This window comes from Simochromis diagramma, unplaced genomic scaffold (genome assembly GCF_900408965.1).
Source record: "Simochromis diagramma unplaced genomic scaffold, fSimDia1.1 OVJJ01000381.1, whole genome shotgun sequence".
In the NCBI taxonomy this organism is placed as follows: Eukaryota; Metazoa; Chordata; class Actinopteri; order Cichliformes; family Cichlidae; genus Simochromis; species Simochromis diagramma.
The window spans coordinates 498,285-518,851 of record NW_024386737.1 but is presented as its reverse complement, the minus strand read 5'-3'; the positions used below and the strand labels follow the sequence as shown (position 1 = coordinate 518,851).

Sequence of the window (20,567 nt, the reverse complement as noted above, 5' to 3'; positions counted from 1 at the left end):
CATTCTAACACTGATTCTATTACAGTAGCTTTGAAGGATTCATAGTTAAAAAAAGAAAATCCTTATTTATCTTACACTGGCCCTTTTTGTAGCCCCAAAGTACAGTTGGGGCTGTGAGCACTTCTACATACAGGGCTGTGCAAAAGTCTTGAGCTATATTTAATTTCTTTATATTTTGCAGAAAAATCAAAAGTTGGTGCCCCTATTTATTAAAATATGTGGAAACATATATGGAAGTACAATATATAAGGCAAAAAGACTGTTTGTACAACCACCTTTATTCTTCAGCATAGTCTAATCTGACATTTCTTTAAGTAGTCTTCAGGAATAGTTATCCAGGCTTCTTGAAGGACATCCCAAGCTCTTCTTTGGATGTTGGCTGCTTATCTTCTGTTCTCTATCAAGATAATCCCACATTGCTTCAATGTTGAGTCACAGACTCTGGGGAGACCAATCTGCGACTGATAGTGTTCTACTCTGTGCTTTGCTATGTGCTTCTTTGTCAGGTCTTTGTCTGACTTTTTCTTGTTTCTTAAGGACGCGACTTTCAGATACTGTTGATCTGCTGAATAGAGTATTTAAGCCTGCCATTTCTTCTTTTGTCCTCCACTTGTCCAGTTTCCTCACATTTTTCAAGGATACACTGCACACCATGCTAAGATATGTGGGGATCATCTTTTTTGTATCTTTGTATCTTTTCATATATTCAACCAAAGAAATGGGAAGGAGTTATGTGTTTTTGTGACAGGCTGTCACCAGAAAAGTTCCTAAAAAAGCAATTGAAAATGGTTCTTTTGCTGATTTATCCCTTGAGATAGATGCTTTTTCTATTTTTAGCTTGCTTAACAAGTGGAGAAAAAAAGAATTGATAGCCATATCTACATATGTGTCTAGATTTAAAATTCATGCAAGTTGTTCCTTTTACATATCGCCTGTTTAGTAATCAGGCCACACTTTCCAATTTCACCTGCGAGGTACTTTTGCTGACTTTTTGAAGAGGAAGCAAATGTCCCGTGGGCTATGCCACTTTTGCACAGCAGTGACTTGCGGTTGTGGACTGTGCCATTGCACGTAAGATGGGGGGTGACACAGCGGTTTCATCAGTCCTGTCAGTTTTTCTGTAGCTGCACTTCAACTTCCTCATTGGCTCGTCAGTGCTGTTTCCTCTTTCGCGAACTGATATGATTCTTGTTCAGCAGACAACTTCTTATAGGTCTGCTCTTTTAATCTCCAGAAGAACACAAACAACACAAAACTTTGCTTTACAAAGTAATCGGTGTGCGCTCTGTCGCTGGGTTTGAATAGTCTTCGTTTTTCAAAGACCGCATGAACATTGAGCCGTACGTGAAGCTTGTGCAAGACTGGTGAGTACAGAGACATCGCAGCAGAATTTAAGCCATTTACTGACACATGAAAGCTCTTTAAGTCTAACAACACGGTGATCTCTTACATGTCCCCAGCTTCAATGCGCCCCTACCTGTTTTCTGTGTGAGGGAGAAAGAAGCAGCAGACTGAAAACTTGGACAGTCATGGATGTCTAAGTGCAGTAGCTGTTTGTGTGTCTGTGTGTGTGTCGAGTGAGTGCGTGATGTCGGGAGACACCAGCACCCTTTCCTGGAGGAGCATGTCTCTGACCAGCCAGTCAGATTCCTCGGACCTGTCTCCAACAGCGGGTGTCCACAGGGATGTCCTCTCCCAGGTGAAGATCATCAAAGTGTGTTTCCTCAGCAACAGCCCCAACCTGGGCAAGAACTTCAAACTCATCCGCTGTGAGGAGGGATGGACTGTCAAGGTAGACCTTTTTTTACTCTTACTTCATACTCTACTCTAAAACTATAAAAGCTTTACTCTGCTGTGCTTATCAGATAGACTGAAATGCTTTAATAATGTTCTGCCGCCCTGCTTTCAGCTACTCTTCTCTAAGTTTTCCTGACTTTATTGGCATCACTGCACTCAGATGTATTCTTCATACCTTCTTCTAGGACAACAAGGAAGTCTGTTTTGGATTTCTGATAACAGGATGCACACACTGATAAACAAGCCTTGCACTGGCATTTAGCCTTCGCTTGAGTTCTCTAAACCTACATCAGAACGGAATTTATTCGCATGACACAGCACGCGTTGTAAAGTTGATATCAAGCTTGTACTGGAAAGCTAAAATTCAATGTGCTTCTCTGTATTTATTTCAATCCCAGAATCTGATCAGCACGGTGCTGTCCAGCGGCTGCGTTGGTCCAGAGATAAAATACACCCAATGCTACGGCCTCCTTCTCAAACACCTCAAATCCTCAGAGATACACTGGCTGCACCCTGATCTCACTGTGGCTGAGCTCACCCACCGCTACGAGCAGCAGCACCTAGAAGCTGAGTGGAGGTTGGTAAACCTGTCACATCGCTGAATATTTTGTTTTGACTGGTTTTGACTGGGCGGTACACTCAAAAACACAAAAAAGGATTCTTCGGCAAACATGGAGCGATATTTTTGAGTAAAATGCAGCTGAAATGTATAAAATCAAAACTTTATTTATTCATATGATTAATCATTAAAGAAATGTGCTTGGTATGTACAATCTTAAAATACAGTAAAGATAGTTTTTTTTTAGCCTTTTTTGGATAGGGACAGCTTAGAGAGACAGGAAAGTGGGGAGAGAGAGAGGGGAAGACGAGTGGCAAAAGTCCACAGGTCAGACTTGAAGGCAGGCCTCTCCAGCCATACAGCATTTGGTCGCCTGTGTACCCACTGAGCTAAGCATCCCACACTGAAAATATTCAAATAAAGTGTACTCTATCTATCTAAATCTAACAAAAGTATCGATACTAAGCCAGGAATCTGATATCTCACAAATAACCAGCTGACATTATTGCTATTTGTGATATCTCAAAAATAATATAAAGTTTATGACCGTGAACTGTGATCTTTATTTGTTCAGATATGACTTGAGGATCAGATACATCCCATCAGACTTTATGAAAAAATTCCAAGATGACAGAACCACCATGCTCTACTTTTACCAGCAGGTCAGTAAAATTGTCAGTGTTTTTGCACCTTCGTCTTAGCGGTTTAATTTAGGTTTACACGTTTACCCTCAGGTACGAAGTGATTATATGCAGCAGTATGCCTCAAAAGTAAGCGATGGAATGGCTCTACAGCTTGGCTGTCTGGAAATCAGGTAACATCTCATGGACAAAAGAAAAACTGGGAAATAATTGTGCATACTTTCATGGAAAACTGATGAATGGTACTGTTACTACTTACAGGAGGTTCTGCAAAGACATGAATCCAAACGGATTGGAGAAAAAGTCAAACTTTGAATTTCTGGAGTAAGTTTAGCATGCATAACCTTCCTACTTCTCATGCTACTGCCTGTTTACCTTTTACCTCAGGCCTTTCATGCCTTTGTGGTACATGCGTGTGTACCACTTTATTGTTTTTGTTAGTTGTTTTTTTTTTAAATAGGCCTGCGCCACCTATTTAATCAGCATTTCTCAGAAATAGAAGGGCTTTCTATTTCTGAGAATTGATATGTGGATATGTGGTGAAAGGTGGATGAAAAGGAAAAGTAAAAATGACCAGATGCAGTCTCCGGTTAACACAAAAAGCTACATAAAGTGCATATTTCTAAAAGTGAAAGTTTCACATTACATATTGTTCTAAACTAGAGAGATGCGGTGTTGCATCAAGTTTTTGTTTCATTATAGCTGTCTGACTTCCCTTTATTCCTCCATTAGGAAGGAGATAGGACTCGACCTCTTCTTCCCCAAAGAGCTCATTGACAGCATGAAGGTATGGAGCCAGAACATTTCGATACAATTTCTGCCTAAAGTTACAGGATGAAATAAAATGTGCCTGATTGTCTCCGTCTGCATCTGTGTATCAGCCCAAGCAGCTGCGTCGCATGATCCAGCAGACATTTCAGGGCTACTCGGCTCTGAATCAGGACCAGTGCATGGCGAAGTTCTTCACCACTCTGTCTCAGTGCTGGTGCTTCACGCAGGAAAGCTTCGCCTGCCAACTAGTGGTGAGTATTTGATGGGTGCACTGGTTGTCACGTATACTGGCACTGAATAAAACAAGTGGTGACTGAATTCTAACAGTAAAAACTTGTTTTGTTTGAAGATAAAACGCAGTGCAGTGCTTTATATATTTATGTTTTTCATTTCTTTGTGTTCACAAAAATGGGATCTCTTCTCTTCTCAGAGAGGTTTCAAAATTATTAATGTGTGTGCTTTGTGTCTCTGTAGCAAGGCTGGAGCTTAACAATAGACTTAGTTATTGACCCTGATGGGATTAGTCAGCACACTGAGAACTCAACGGTGAGTTTGAACTTTCTCTTACTTCTATTAATTTTTGTTTGATCTCTTAAAACAAATCTGTCATGGTGTGTGTGTGTGTCTATTTATATATAAATATATTGTCTAAATCTTTTAAATCTTTTCAGCCCATCTGTTTGGCCAAGTTCTCTCAGGTCCGCAGCATCTCCTGTACTGCAGAGAGTGATGGGCGAGCTCTGCTCAAAGCGCACATTGAGGGAGCCAAACAGGTAGCACTGAACTTCCTGATTTGTTTAACTGCTGTGTTTTGTTTCATTTCTACCTTTTTCATCACTTCCCTGGAGGCGTCAAATCGTCAAAGACTTCCAGGGAAGTAATGAAAAAGAACTGATGAAATTTTGAAGTACAGTAGGTATCATTGTCCCCATAACTGGGGGAGAGTGATAGGGTTTATGATCTGGATTTTTTTTTTTTTTTAATCACACTGCTTTTACAAACAGTAGTTGTGTTGTAGAAGTCGCATTAGCTATATCTTAATGCACCCAGTGTTTTTTAGTTCTTAGTGCAGATTAAATATCATGTATCTTCCACCCTCCAGCCGCTGTCAGTGAACACCTCCTCCCTGGCAGTAGCAGAAAACATGGCTGACCTGATTGATGGCTACTGCCGACTGGAAGGCGCTGAACGTTCACTTATTGTCAGCCCCAACAAAGGTAAAAGTAATGTCCATCCACGCAAAAAGTAAGGGTCTTGAGATTAAAAAATGTCTTTTACAAGCGTGTCCTGGCCAGAAAAAGAGCTGTATAATAGAGTTGCATAAACTGGTATCACATGCATACTGGAGATTTTACGAGATATTCATTCTGCAGCTCATTCCAGGGGGAAGGAATGCCTTTCCACCCATCTTCTTAACCACTTATCTAGCTAAGAGTTGTGGGAGGGCTCAAGTACGTCCAAGCTATCATAGATTGACAGGTCGGGTATAGTTTGGACAGAGTGCCAGTCTATTGCACTCTTTTTTTCTTTTTTTTTTACATGATAACATGTGACATTTCCATGTAACCCACTCATCCTGCTTAATCCTGGCACTTACTTTTGGCCTCTTGGCTCTCACTTTCCATGAATTTGATATTACATTTGACATTAAAAAATTAAAATTAAGCCATGTTTTTCCCACTTATTGCAGTAAGGTTTAGTATAACAGAGCATGAGACTGTGGAAAGAACCTTTAATTGCCTATTCCTGCCACCTATGCCTTAACCAGATATCTGACTCTTACAGGGAGAGATACGCGAATGAAACTTCCTGACATCCCAAAATGGTGAGCGTGATGAGTCAATTTGGAAAGTTGTGGGTTTTTTTAAAATGTTATTAAAGGTGACACATTGTTTTCCCTCGGTGGGGATAATTTAGTAGAAGCATAACGTATGTGGGTGTAGTTTATTTTAAGACCTTCCTCCTCTGTGTTCATTTTTTCATATGTCTACTGCTCACAGCTGATATGTCACAGATGTTTGCTGAAACGTTTGCTTGTATACAAAATGTTACAGAAAGAAAGAAACATTTTTCTCTCTTCTTCTTCCAGTGCTGGTTCCAGTGCTCACAGTAAAGGTTTCAGTAAGTACTAATCCAGCCTCTAGAATTTTACTTTTAACTTTAAAAGCAATGTATGTATGTATACTAATAATGTGTTTTTCTTTTATTCGTTTAACTTTAGATTCTGATATTTATGCTGAAATCCCTGAAGACGGAGCTGACATTAGTGGTGAGTAGCATTTTACTTTAAATCAAAATTGATCCTGAAGCTCACGCAGATTGTATCGCTACCAATGAGCCAAAACCATCTGTCAGTTAAGGTGTTTGTGTTATTGCGATGGTCAGTTGTGGGGATTTTGTTATATAATACCCTGCTGCTCTCTTCCGTATTGAGAAAGAATGAAAATGTTAAAACATTGTTGCAAAACAGCAAACTAAGTAAAGCTGGAGTATTCAAAGTGAGTAAGTGGAAAGTTAAAAATGTACACGTAAAAACTTTCCTGGGTTTAACCAAAATTATACGGTACTGTGCAAAAGTCTTGAGCCGCCCTCATTTCTGTATATTTCCCTTCCAAAAAGACTGAATCTAGTTTTGTTTTGTTTTTTAGGTTTTTTTAACGTAACCTTGAGCTTCCTGAAAGTCTTTTAATGTTTTTCCTTGGACATTGACTGCTCTATACCAGTTCTATAACTTGGTTTGGGGTTTTTGTTTGCTTCTTTGTTGTTAAGGTACTTCAAACTTATGAATCATTCAAACATAAAAAGGCACCTAACTCAAGGGATGAGCCAGTGTTCTGTTTTCACATAATAACTTGGCAAAGAACCAATTTCTTTAGTTGAATCTATGAAAAATTATTTAGATAACACAGTTTGGCAGACAGGCACCGGGAGGGGCTCAGAAAGGAGCCAGCTGAGATGGTTCGGGCATCTGACAAGGATGCCCCCTGGGCGCCTCCTGGGTGAGGTGTTCCAGGCATGTCCCACCGGGAGGAGGCCCCGGGGCAGACCCAGGACACGCTGGAGAGATGATATCTCTCGGCTGGCCTGGGAACGCCTTGGTGTTCCCCCAGATAAGCTGGAGGAGGTGGCTGGGGAGAGGGAGGTCTGGGCCTCTTTGCTTAGGCTGCTGCCCCCGCGACCCGGCCTCGGATAAAGCGGATGAAGATGGATGGATGGATGGATGGCAGACATACAAATAATATTTATGCACCAGTGAGGTGATCCCCAAAGATCTGTAAGCTGAAAGCTTGGGATTTCTCAACATTGTGTGCAGCGTGTCCTTAAAAAATCTGAAGAAACTGGACAAATGGAGGATAAAAAGAATAAATGGCAGATGTGGGAGATGCATCTGGCTATTGATGGGTTGGTCGATGTGTTCGCTGGAGCCTCATCAGAAATGGTCTTGGTTCAATGGCCAGCTGGTGTCAACAAGTACCATCAAATTTTGATCCACTATGAAATACTATCTGAAAAGCAACTGGTCGACAACTGCTTCATTTTTCAGCATGTCAGTGATCTCAAACACACTGCCAATGCAGTTAAAGAACACCGGGGTAGAAACCCAACATTATCAGTCACAGGTTGGCCTCCCCAGACCTCGGACATCAACATTATTGAAGCAGTGTGGGATCATGTTGACAGAGAACAGAACAAAAGGCAGAAACATCCAAAGAAAAGCTTTGAATGTCCTTCAAGAACTCTGGAGAACTATTGCTGAAGACTACTTAAAGACATGATAAGAAAGCTGCCTTTAGACTATGATGAAGAATAAAGGTGGTCATACCAAATATTGAATTGGAATTGTACAAACTCTGTTTTTGACTTACAGTATTTTTATATAGGTGCGCAGATGTTTCAATAAATAGCTGCACCTATTTTCCTGGTGGTATATTTTTGGCAAGACTTTTACATAGTACTGTATATTTATTTTGGTTTTCACCTACGCAGGGAGTTTATTAGATGACAGCTGCAGTGAGGAGTTTACACCTTCTGGGTACTTGTAGTGGCGTGTATGCGGTACCTTTGGTGCAGCCTCTCTGTGGCTGGTGTCAAATACTTTCGAGTTGTAACATGGTCTGTTTCACCTCTTACCCATGTCCAGTTCCACCTCCATACTCTGGATGTCACTATTAAACACAGATATCAGGGCTTTATATATTTATAGAAGTACATTGATTGATAAATATTTTAGGGCATTTAGATCTTATTTACTTGTTTTCTTGGTGCACTACTAAAAACAAAGGTAGCTTTTCCTTTTTTTTTCTTTTATACTTGCTTGCTATGTTCCTTTAAATATCCAGATGTGGGTAAGTAACAAAAAGTGCCTGGGTTGGAGAAAATTTTGCAATTAAATTAAGGTTATTATTATTAATATTTACATCAAATTATATGCATGAGCTGTTATCACAGCTCACATTGTAGTTTCACTTTATATGACTCGGAAAATGAACATACTGCTGCAAAGTGTGACACAGAGGATGTAAACGTGTCCCAGTAACATGTAAAGGAAGGAAGTACAAATAGTGACAAACCACACATCCTGTTGTGTGTAGGCTTTTCTTTTTGTTTTTTTGTTTTGTTGTCTTGTCTTGTTTGAACAGCTTTACATTTACAGCATATCACCTACCTTTTAAAAGAGGGAAACGTGGAGTTTTCTCAACCTGTGCCTTTGTTTCTGTGTGCAGAAAGGCACAAGATCTCCAAGGAGGATTTCGTTGTGGGACGGATCCTGGGCGAGGGATTCTTTGGAGAGGTTCACGATGGAGTTTATAAAAGCCCAGTGAGTCCATCTGTTGTGTTGACTAACTAGCCTCATGCTAAGGCTCAGACATGCTTGATAAGAACATCCCACAAATATCCATCAAACCCAAAGCTGAAAATATGAAAAAGGTTTGCAAATGTAAACCACTGTGCGTGTGTGTTTGTCTGCAGACAGGGGAGAGGATCCGAGTGGCCATCAAAACATGTAAGGACTGTTCGGCTGATGTAAAGGAGAAGTTTCTCAGTGAAGCCGGTGAGTGCATTGCAGCTGCAGTGATTGTTTCCTTTTCTTTTGCACTACACATGTCAGCCAGCGTGTGCAGGGGTTTGTGACGCAACTGCAGCACGTAGGAATTTATAACAAAAAAAGCACTTTAGGGCCAAGTTGGGTCTTATATGGGGGGGTTCTTATACACTTGAAAATGAAAGTGTTGGCTAATTTTTGCTTAAAGAAGTAATGAGTAAAGTGTGACAAGCCAAGAGTGAAATGTGCTAGTTTAGATCATTTGAAGGTTTTTGCACCAGTAACGAGGCTGATGTAGTGAACTTCCTGTTGTCTGCTTGTGGTTTCATGTAATAACTCCGACGGCTAGATGTGGGAGTCTGGAAGCCGCAGGTTTTATCATCCATTGCAAAAACATCAAAGCTTGAGACGTAACAAGCTTTGCAGTTTTCTGTTCTGAGATAGACAAAACATTCCTGAGGTCCGGATCTTTGCTGATGGTTAAACTGTTTAAATCAAGCGTTACATTTTGAAATTTCATGGTCACAGGACGAAATATCCGACATTTTTGTTACGCTTTTCCCCCAGAAATGCCCTGCTTCTTCTTCCATGATCACCAGCAACACTCTTCTTATTTTCTTTGTTTAATCCAGCATTCACATTTGCATTTCTATGTAGCACTTGTTTTGGTCTCAACCTTGTCCTGTTGCACTCATCACGCTTCACTAGCTGCAAATTCACCAGCTAGCCGCACGTTTCTTTGCTGGGCATGCAGTGGGTGTTAAAACAAAATGAGCAACAGAAACTCCTCTGGAATCAGGTTTTTAGAGTTAATCAAACATGCACTTTTGGGTGTATGACAGTAAAATATATAATGACATTCGATTAAAGAGCTGTGGGGTCTTTTAGGGGATGCCACATGATGGCTCTGGTTTTCAAATCTCCTCTGTAAAGTAAAGTTGAACATGTTTTATTTTTAAGCCTATCAAACATGAGCAACTGCCCATGCTCATCTGATAGGAGGGGCTTAGAAAAGAGAGGGGAGAACTATCGATTTTGCTTCTGAAGAAAATAATTAGAATCTTCCTCATAAAGTATGAACAAGACTTGCACGAAAAGCAGAAGTCAAATGTATTTTTAGATAAAGAGCTTAGGTTAGGCACAGTGGTGTGATGGTTAGCACCATTGCCTCATAGTGGGGAGGTCCTGGGTTTGAATCCACCACCTGCCTGGGGCCTTTCTGTGAGGAGATCGCATGCTCCCAGTGTTCTCTCTGAAACCATGCAGTCAGTAGGTTTAGGTTAATCTGTGTAGTTGTCTGTCTGCCTAGGCTGGAGTAATGCTAAAAAAAAATTGTAAGCAGGACTTTGGGACTAGTATGGCTTTTGTTATCTGTAAACAAAAAGCCATAATATAACCAAGAACCATTGCTGCATGTAATCTCTGTCTGTCTCTACATTAATAAAGTCTGAATTCTCTCTGTTAAAGACTTGATGAAAAATCTGGATCACCTCCACATCGTGCGTCTGATTGGAGTCATTGAGGCCGATCCTGTCTGGATTGTCATGGAGCTCTATGAACACGGAGAGGTATGTTTTTGTGTTTTTATTCTAATGGTAAACCTAAAGTATCACAACCTAAACCGTGACTTGCAACTGTGCCTTGTTTCGCTCACAGTTGGGGAACTATCTCATAGAGAACCAGTACAGCCTGAGCACAGCGACGCTTGTCCTCTACTGTCTACAGATATGCAAAGCTTTGGCTTACCTAGAAGGTCTCAACATGGTGCACAGGTAGCACATTTTCCACAAGTAGTGTGCTTTCATTACCTGCAGTGTATTTTAAGAAAGAAGCTCAGCAGGACTGAATAAAAACATTTTTGTTTTGCAGAAACTTTAAAGCCTCTCTGCATGTTGTGCAGATATTAGGTGAAAATGGTTTGCATGCTGATTTCTTTTGGTGTGATGTTTCTTTATTCTTCGCGTCATCTTGTGGTTTCTATTTTATCTGTCTGTCTGCGGGCCATAGAGACATAGCGGTGAGAAACATCTTGGTGGCGTCTCCAGAATGCGTCAAACTTGGTGACTTCGGCCTCTCTCGCTACGTAGACGAACAAGAGTATTATAAAGGTGCACACATCGACACGTTTCGAATGTTTGTAGAAGTCAAAATAAATGTCATGTTTTTGCTTTGCCCGTTTAACTGCACCCATTAACTTAGTGAATCTCAATTTCTCCTCTGTGTGCAGCTTCAGTGAGTCGTTTACCAATCAAATGGATGGCGCCAGAATCCATCAACTTTAGACGTTTCACCACAGCCAGTGATGTCTGGATGTTCGGTGAGAAAAAACAACAACAAAAAAATTCATTCTCTCAGTTACACATGTAGGTCTTTACTCCGTCTGAACACAATACAGGCTTTTATTAAACCAGGAACAGAAACAAGTAGTGCTTAAAGTTAGTTTCACACCGCGGTACAGCTTGAGGTTTTCACTCAGTTGATTTGTAATTCCTCAGGCTGTAGACTGATGTGAACCATGTTATTTAGTCCTTCCATCTCTCATAGCACACAGTTACGAATAAATTCTTTACAAATCCTACCATGTGAATTCATGGATTTTTTTTTCACATTCTGTCTCTCACAGTTGAAGTGTACCTCTGGTGCAAATTACTGACCTCTGTCATCATTTTAAGTGGGGGAACTTGCACAATCGGTGGCTGACTAAATACTTTTTTGCCCCACTGTACATTGCTGCTCAATCATAGCTGCTTGATCAATGTTTTTCGCTAGAAATTTAGCAAAGTTGATGGTGGTGTGTGTGTCTGTGTGAGTGAAAGACAGAGAGGGTGAGTGAGCGACAGATTTTCTGTTATAACCTTCATTTTTATGGACGCACAGTGTGAGCACTCAGGTCGCATCAGAGCATCGGGCCGTATAGTGTGAGACCCTGCAGACCCAATTTGAGCAGGAGAGGAATCGCGCGACTGAAAAAATCGCACAGTGTATGCCCAGCTTAAGTATGTGTGTCTGTGTGCGTGCGTGTGCATATGAGCAAGTGTGAAAATGTGATTGAGTATGTTTGTCTGTAAGCCTTTGAAAGAGCATGTGGCAGCTACAATGAAGAAAAGTGAGCATATCAACTTCCTCAGAAGTGAGCACTTTGATGCAACGCTTCCTGCTGCCGAAAACAGGCGTGCTGGTGTTTGCAGCTGTCAGTAATTATTGTTAATAATATTTAAGTGACCCACCTAAAAAACCCAAGCCAGAGGCTCAGACTTTCCTGGAACATGTACACATTTTTAAAAAATATTTTTTTAAAAATATTATCAATACAATACAAAATGTATTTATGTTTTATATTATTCATTTGTAAATCAGTGAAACAAGTGAACCAGCCATCATCCTTTTACATTGTGGGCTACAAAAATCCCATAAGTGGGCCATACCAGACCACTGAAACTACGTTATGAATCGTAAAATCACCAAAAAAAAATGCTTCTTGTTAAAAAAACTGTAATTCCTGTAGTAGATGGTGTCAAAATAGGAATGTGTTTTTCATCGTTTATCTACCAATTATTTATACATCTATTAATTAAATAGATGTAGATTGAGGTGCTTTATATGGGACATAAAGACCGTACAATAATACAAATCAATCAATAAGAAGAAAAGCTGTAAAACTTAAAGGTAAAAATCTATGCACTTCTTCACATTTTCCAAAGCTGTCCAATGTCCCACATTCTGGCCCCGGACCGTATGTTTTACACCCTTGCTGTAAACTAATGTTACTAAAGCCTAGAATTGAATATAATTTAGTATGCATGCTGCATATTATGGGGCGCCGTTTTTAAAGTAAAACATGCTGAAATTAACGGCAACATTTTTTCACATTTAGCTCAAAACCTTACAAAAAGATGTTTTTTTTGAGTAATTTTTTACAACATTTAGTAAAATGTTTGTAACTTTTCATCAAATGTTAAATATTAAATCTAAATGTTAAATTACTAGTAATTGTTACTAGTAACAAGCGCTGCAGTTTTGGACATTTCCTGAGCTTGCCAGTAACAGCTACAGCTCCGGTAACAGTGTGCGTAGACAGACTCCTCTTTATTCTATTACAGCGTCATCTTCACTGCTGCTGTTGTTTCTCATGAGTCTTTTTGTTGAGATAAGTAGGGGCTGCTTGAGCTTAATGGTGTAAGACATTTTATTCACACGCGTGCTCCTAAATACATTTGTACTGGTTTTAGTCACAAATTTAGGTGAAAGGCTCACAACTGTGCAGTGGTCAGTGGCAGCTGAGTGCTGCATAGTCGTGGTTTAACAAAGCATCGCAGTAAAGAATTTACATTGGGGATTTTTTTAGTAATCAAGTCTCTCAGTGAATAATTGCAGCCCCACACCTATGGGACTGAAGACATGCTCAGTATAAGTTCAGTTCTCAGTTCATGTGATGCAGAGGTGTCAAACATACGCGGGCACCAGATTTGGTTGGGCAAAGACTCCAATCTGGGCCAATGGACAGCTTGAAAAATGTGACAGAATGCATAAATTTTCACATGCATTTTCATAAATTTTACAGCTTTTCCGATTAATAAAGACCCCTCCCTGCCACTGAAATTTATACTGCACCAAAGTAATTAAGTAGCAGATAAATGATGACAATAACGCTCCTGTTTTTAAAATATCTACCAAAAAAAAATAAATTGTTTTTCCCATTTTTTACAGTCAGGTCACAGGAAAAAGCATGATATAAAATTATTAATTTTTCTGAAAAATCACCTTGTTTGATTTGAAACAAAATTAAAAGTGTCTAAACATCATGAGTGTGTCTCTCTAAAATCTGATGTTCAAGCTTAAATCAAGTTTCATGTCTGAAATAATAGTTTAGTTGGGAATCATCTTAGAGACAAATCTGCTGATGTATTTATAAACCGCATTTGCATGATGAAAGTGTAAGTGCCAGTCTCAGTGTGAATAGATAAACATAGATTATTTTTAATATAGCTAATCATGTGTGTGTGTGTGTGTGTGTGTGTATGTGTTCAACCAGCTGTTTGTGTGTGGGAGATCTTCTCAATGGCCCAGCAGCCGTTCTTCTGGTTGGAGAACGGGCAGGTGATCACCCAGCTGGAAGCGGGCGTTCGACTCCACAAACCGCAGCTCTGCCCGCCCATCATCTACTCGCTGCTTACCCGCTGCTGGGCCTATGAGCCCAGTGGCCGTCCCAGCTTTGGCCAGCTTGCCTGCTCCCTCAGGTGCACACTCACCTAACTGAACACATGACCCCCAGTACATGCAGAAGAACTGATCCCACTATTCAAAGTTATATAAACTGATGATGCCTGTGTTTAATAGTGACATCCACAGAATGGAGGTGGAGCTGGAGAAAGATGAGAGGCGAAACAAACCACGGTCCAACTCGATAGCATTTGATCCCAACCACACGGAGCCTCCACCAAAGGTACCACACATGCACCAATATGAGAATCTCAGAGGGTCTAAACTCCTCCCTGCAGCTGTCTTTAAATAAACTTCCACCTAGGTGTAAACCAGCATAGACAGATTAGGCTGAATTACTGCACACAGAAATGATGACATTTCGATTATGTCAGATGAAATCTTAAGACATCAACAGAGTTATTATAAAGTTTCTGGTTCCTTACAGTCAAGTTAGTTGATTAAATGACTTAAAAAGGACTTTTTCTGCTTATTTTATCTCAGTGTTTTTCACTCTTTGTCTGTTATAGTAGTTTGACTTAGTCATAGTTCAAAAAATCTATGGAATGGAAACAAATAATGTGCTTTTTGAAAAACCGTTAGACAAAACTTGCCTGAACATACAATTTAAAATTGCTTCTTTGCTAAGTTGTCTGTTATGTGTTTACACATTACACTGGTGCCTTTTTTATGCTTAAACTATTTATAGGTCATTGTTAAGTGGCTTAGTGAAAAAGCAGCCAAAGACCTTCAGAAAGCCCGTGGCACAGATAAAGATCAAGAACCCAAAGAAATGAGGGGTGGCTCAAGACTTGCACAGCACTGCACACACATATATTTTTGTTGCGTTACAACGCATCTTGAAAGTGAAATACACCAGAGTTTCTGCTTATTAAATGTGTCAAACTTTTCACTTTGGTCTCATAAATGAAGCTGCATCTGCAGATGCTACATGCTAGTTCCTCCATATTCAGGTTCCTAGAAAGCTGGAGATAGTGTGGAAGTAAATGGGGAAAATCCAGTCTTTCATTAACTCACACAGATCACTTTCTTTTTCACAAGCAATTTTCAACCATTTATCTTTGGTTGCCTTTTTTATACGCTTATTGTGATTTTTAAAATGTCTTTTTTCATGTGTATGCAGTTTAAAGTTATGTGCAGAATAAATTATGTAAATGTTTTAACCTACATATTGTCCTCTTTCTTTCTCTTAGCCTTCCAGATCAGCAGGCAGCACCCTTCCCCAAGGCTCACACATACAGGTATCTAAACACACTTACACACACAGATATACAATAGTGTACACATACATGTATATTAGTGTCTAAATTCAGATTCAGCTGCGCGCGTCCCCTTACCCAGGAAACACATATTCAGTGAATGTTAATACATATACGTATATACGTATATAACTATCTGCACCGGTATAATAAAATTAGTAACATGTCAAGGGCGTGTGTGTGTCTGTGTGTGTGTTTGTGCATGTGTAGGTACCTCCAAAGGATAGCATCCCAGCATGGGAGAAAGAGAGAGTGGAAGAAACTTTGGAAAGACAAAGAAGAGAAATGATGATGGACAAAAAGTGGCTGGAGCAGGAAGAGAAACATCTGGTGAGAGATCACACACACAAACACACACATAATGCAGCCAGGTTTGAACTACAGGAGTTTAGCAGTGTAACAAAATGAAGTGATACATGTCTGATACTATTTCATGGGACTATAATTGATTACACATAAAGCACTAAAGCTTATTTTTAAATGTGTTTTCCTGTAGGGTCCTGTTGTGGGACGAGATACACAGAGCGAGGTACTTTCTTCTTCTTTTCCTCTTGTGCAAATCATGCTTTGATCAGCGCGAGGCAGAAACCCAGTTGAAAATACAGCTGCTCGGCCATGCAAACCCATGCCGTGAAGCTCCTGATGCACAGTTTTTGTGCTGATGTTAATACCAGAGGAGATTTGGAGCTCTGCAGTGTTTGAGTCATTACAGTACTAGCTATAGCTATGCAACCACCTCAGCAGTGAGTAAACCCACTGTGCAACTTTAAGTGATTTCCCACTTCCTGGCGAAGTTACCATGATTCCTAAATGCTTCAGATTTTCTGCAATACTGCCAACATTTGATCGTGAAATATCTAGGTGGGAAGAAATTTCATGAACTTACTTCCAAGGTGCGAGGAGAAGGACAGAGATCTGGTGACAGATCTTCCTTAATGCTTCAGCAACACATGAAGCATTAAGGAACAACTTTATTGGTTGACCAGCGTGTTTCAGCTTATGGCTTTCATCGTGGTCACAAGTCGAAACACGTTGGTCTTTTGTCCATATAGTGTAAAACTATAAATGTTAAATTGATCTTCCATCTACAGTTCGAGCTGACAAAAATTCAGTGACTTGTTTTCATCAACAGAGTTTAAACTTTTAAGATACAAACCTTGTTGTGCTTTAAATAACTCGTGTGGTTAGCTTAATGAGGAAGTTGATTTACTCAAAAATGTGGTAATGGTGTGGGGGTTGGGAGGGTGATTGGTTTAAACATATTAGTTTCCAAAGATTATTTAAACGCTGCTGGCTAACCGTACTCTGTTAAGTTGATAAAGAGTATCTGTGTCACTGTTTCTCTGTTATTTGCAGCTTCCTCACAACAGCTCAAAAAACGGTGAGTCCACTTTAAATTTTTAGGTGTCTTCAGCGTACATACACTTTTCTCTTTTAACTGCAGTGTAACGTACAAAATTAATTAATTAATTAACTAATTAGTACGTTTCAAATTTACTCCAACATTTATAATCCTTTTTTTTTTTTAAACTGTTAAGCATCAGCTGTTCATGGAGTGTGCAAAATCCTGTGCTGTTGGCATTACTAGTCTGATACATGGCTTTGATTTATTAGATTCTCTTCTGTGTTTCAGGTCCTCCACAGAAACCTCCAATGCCAGCTGCACAGGTAAAAGTGCACAATAAATTTTTCATCAAAAATAGTTAAGAAAGGGTTGAAAAGGTTTAAATGTGGACATTTTAAAGCTTAAATGAAGCTACGTGTCAGTAAGAGCTTTCTTGTACTGCTGCAGCCTCGTCCCACAGCTGAGCTGGACCGATCAGGTGATCAGGTTTACACCAGCGTCATGGCGATGGTGAAACAGGTCGTCCAGCTGAAGAATGATGTCAACACACTGCCGGCTTCTGAGTATCCCAATGCTGTCAAGGTAGGTCTATGTTAGTATCTATGATACCATGAGGATCACCTTTTTTCAGAGCACACAGTACTGACAGCAGAGGGCGCCTTTGGTTTAACTCAAGCAGACATAAAGCTTTCTATCAGGTGTAGGAGAGTTTATACAACTAAACATAAGTTCCAGCATTTAAAACATGGGACATTTGTAGTGTTATTAAAATTAACAACAGGTGCACTAGAGGGGCAACAATGAGACAACCAATGTTCCCTCTAAGCTGCGCGCGTGCGCAATTGCGCACTGCTGGCACGGTCTCCGCGCACAGAAAATCTGTGTTGCGCACAAAAAAATCTAACCTGAATTGAAATTAAAATTAAAACTTTAACATTCCTGTTTTTCAGTGTTAGTCAGTAAGTGACTGGCTGCTCCCGTATGGGAATAGAACGATGCCACCTTATCCCATAGTCCAGCCAATGATGCGATTCACATTCGTATACACGCAGTAAATCAACATCGTTGACAGCCTATGACAGTGTCCTTATGCGCCGACACCGGTGTTTTAGCTAGCAAAGCGGGCTGATGTGGAGTGAAGCCACGTTAATGACAACGTGTACAACCATTGGAGATGTGAGCAGGACAGACGGAACAATTAACGGAAAAAGTGTGGACTTTATACCAGTTTTTAAATTGTGTTGATCGGCCACGTAAAACCAGAGTTATGATAAAAATATATGTAATGTTTGGTTTTCTTCCTGAATACTGTCGTTGTTTATATTTACTGTGGGAAGTAGTGATGTGTCGGTCGGCTCTTAGAGCCGGATCTTTGATGTGAACGACGCAAGCCGTGGTTTTTTTTTTTCTTTCTCTCACCCTCTCTCTCGCATAAAAACTCCAAAACACGTACAAACTCCAAAACACGTAAAAACTCAGAAGCACATAAAACTCAAAACACGTACAAAATACAACAGAAGTGCTCCAGGATGTTAGGGGCAGTGTTGAACTTTTGTTACCTAGTGGCTACACAAGCCAGCAAGTACCAACGACCAGATTTGGTGTGTGGTAGTAACAGGTAAATGAAAAAAGTTTTAAATTATTTGAATATATATGAGTGCTTGTGTATAAATACATAAACAATACACATATGCTTTCAATTGTGTAATTTAAGTGATCTAGGTAGCTCTGTTTTGGAAGTTCAGTTAATGCTAGAAATGTGTTTTGGAGTTTGTACGTGCTTTGTCTCTAGGGGCCACCGCATATATTTATATATAAACATATATAAATAAAACTTCTTCTTTTTTTTTTACATTAGTAATTCTTTTTGTGCATAATTTTATATTATTGTTAATAATAAATTAATTAAAGCAACAAAACAACCTGAAGAGCCTGTTCGGAGCCGAAAGAGCCGGTTCTCTAAAAAGAGCCGGAAATCCCATCACTAGCGAGAAGAAACAGTAAAAACTGCGTTTTTTAAGGAAAACGCTCGAACGCAACAAAACGACGTTTAGCGCAAATCTTGTGTGGTTAGTGTGTAGTGTAGTCAATAGTTTTGTTGTGTGTGTCAGAACAATGAGGCGACTGCTGAATGTTACAGGTGATACAGCAGTGATACATCTCCTGTTGTCAGGCCTGCAGGTATCAGGCTGTTGTTCTCCTTTATCTCGTAATGGACAGAAATTATTTTTTGGAGTGGCACAAATAATTTGTGTGGCATCAGATTTGATGCAGAACAGCTGATTGTTCTGTAAATAGTTTGAAATGTTTATTTTTTAAAAAAAACACCTTGGCTTCATTTTTAGGTAAACAGCTGCAAAAAACTTTGTTGTTTGCATAACTCAGTTACTTTTTTGAAGAAGTAACTATATAATTAATTGCCCAACGTTGGTCATTATATACTACAGACTCTCTCCCAGACCACAGACTCATACTCATAATACAAGTTAGAGCTTTACAGAAAATAAAAACAAAGTTTAACTTTTTTTAATTTTTAAGTCTTTTTAATTTTCATTGTAAGTGGGCTAAAACAGTTAATTTAAAGTGGTCTAACATAAATGTAAATGCTGTAATTTGATTATTTTAATAAACCATGTAACTTGGATGGATTCGATGCTGGTGTCACCACAGTGCAAACGTCTGCTGTTGCTCACAGTGGTCCAAGGGACCGCTCAGGAGGTTTGTGTGTTCGCTCAGACACGTGAAAAATTAGAGGGAACATTGGAGACAACTCCCAAACTCATCATGTCCATCATTAGTGCTGTAACTGTACGATACACGGACCTTTTTTCAGGAGTAGTTTGAGCCACTGACAGTAGAGGGCGCTGTTGTTTTAGCTCATGCACACATAAAGCTCACTATCACGTAATGGAGAGTTTACACAACTAAACATGAGTTCCAGCTTTTAAAACAAGGAAGACTGTTTGTATTTGAGTAATTGATCATTTTATCCTTCCTCGTTCTTACTTCCACATCTCTCACTCCATTCATCTTCGCTTTTCTCCATCATCCACCTGCAGGCAGTGGGTATCACTCTCCGGACCCTGATTCAAAGTGTTGATGAGATCCTGCCCTCTCTGCACTCCTCTGTCACCTCAGAGGTAGGTTTCAAATATTGCCTGCCTTATGTTTTGTGACAGTGTATGCATATCAGCCAGCAGACCAGATGCAGAGGGATTTTCTTTGAAGATTCACATAAACAGAAGTTATGTTGTGAAACAACATTAAATACTCAGTGCAAAAAGGCTTTTTGGCTTCTATGTGTGTCAATATAGAGATTATTACCATTTGACACTTTATGCCATATATAAGCATACTAGATCATCTTTTCAGTCTTTATACTTTTTTTTACCTCCTGTTGTCTGTATGATCTGATCTTCCTTCTGGTCCATCCTAGATTGAGGGCACGAAGAAACTGCTGAACAAGGATTTGGCAGAGCTGATCAATAAGATGCGACTGGCCCAGCAGAACTCCATAACATCACTAAAGGAGGAGTGCCAGAAGCAGATGTTAGCTGCTGCTCACACTCTTGCTCTTGACTCCAAAAACCTCCTGGATGCTGTGGACCAGGCTCGAGTCAGGGCCAACCTTGCCAAGCCTAAACGTGACTCAGAAGATGAAGAAGATTCTGGGGAAGACACATAGGTTCCCTGCTGATCAAACGAACTTGAAATTTGGCTTTAGTTATGAAAGGATCAGTTCTTTTCTTGAGGACATGTGGAGGCTATTATGGTGCAGCTCTGTCCCGAGGGGACAGGGGTGTAACAGCTAATGAAAGATGTCATACTGTATTTGTATATGCGCTTAAACAACTGAACTGAAACGCTGAATGTATTAATAATATTTGTAGTGTTTATTCTATATTTTTACTATTAAAAATTATGACCTTTC

The 20,567-nt window shown here is 39.8% G+C and overlaps 1 protein-coding gene across 1 annotated transcript; it reads left to right on the top strand.

The window, feature by feature from the left end:
• The first annotated feature begins 927 nt into the window (after positions 1-927).
• LOC120716613 (protein-tyrosine kinase 2-beta-like) lies at positions 928-20,567 on the top strand. Its single transcript, XM_040004199.1, has 30 exons — positions 928-1,364; positions 1,461-1,792; positions 2,196-2,374; positions 2,931-3,018; positions 3,091-3,170; positions 3,259-3,321; positions 3,730-3,784; positions 3,879-4,019; positions 4,243-4,314; positions 4,440-4,541; positions 4,871-4,985; positions 5,554-5,593; positions 5,858-5,889; positions 5,990-6,037; positions 8,493-8,587; positions 8,740-8,821; positions 10,280-10,380; positions 10,469-10,584; positions 10,820-10,920; positions 11,040-11,129; positions 13,845-14,049; positions 14,150-14,255; positions 15,226-15,273; positions 15,502-15,621; positions 15,788-15,820; positions 16,648-16,672; positions 16,925-16,959; positions 17,084-17,218; positions 19,696-19,776; positions 20,073-20,567. Exons 2-30 carry the CDS (start codon positions 1,589-1,591, stop codon positions 20,319-20,321), a joined length of 2,841 nt encoding a protein of 946 aa, XP_039860133.1. The 5' UTR covers positions 928-1,364; positions 1,461-1,588; the 3' UTR covers positions 20,322-20,567.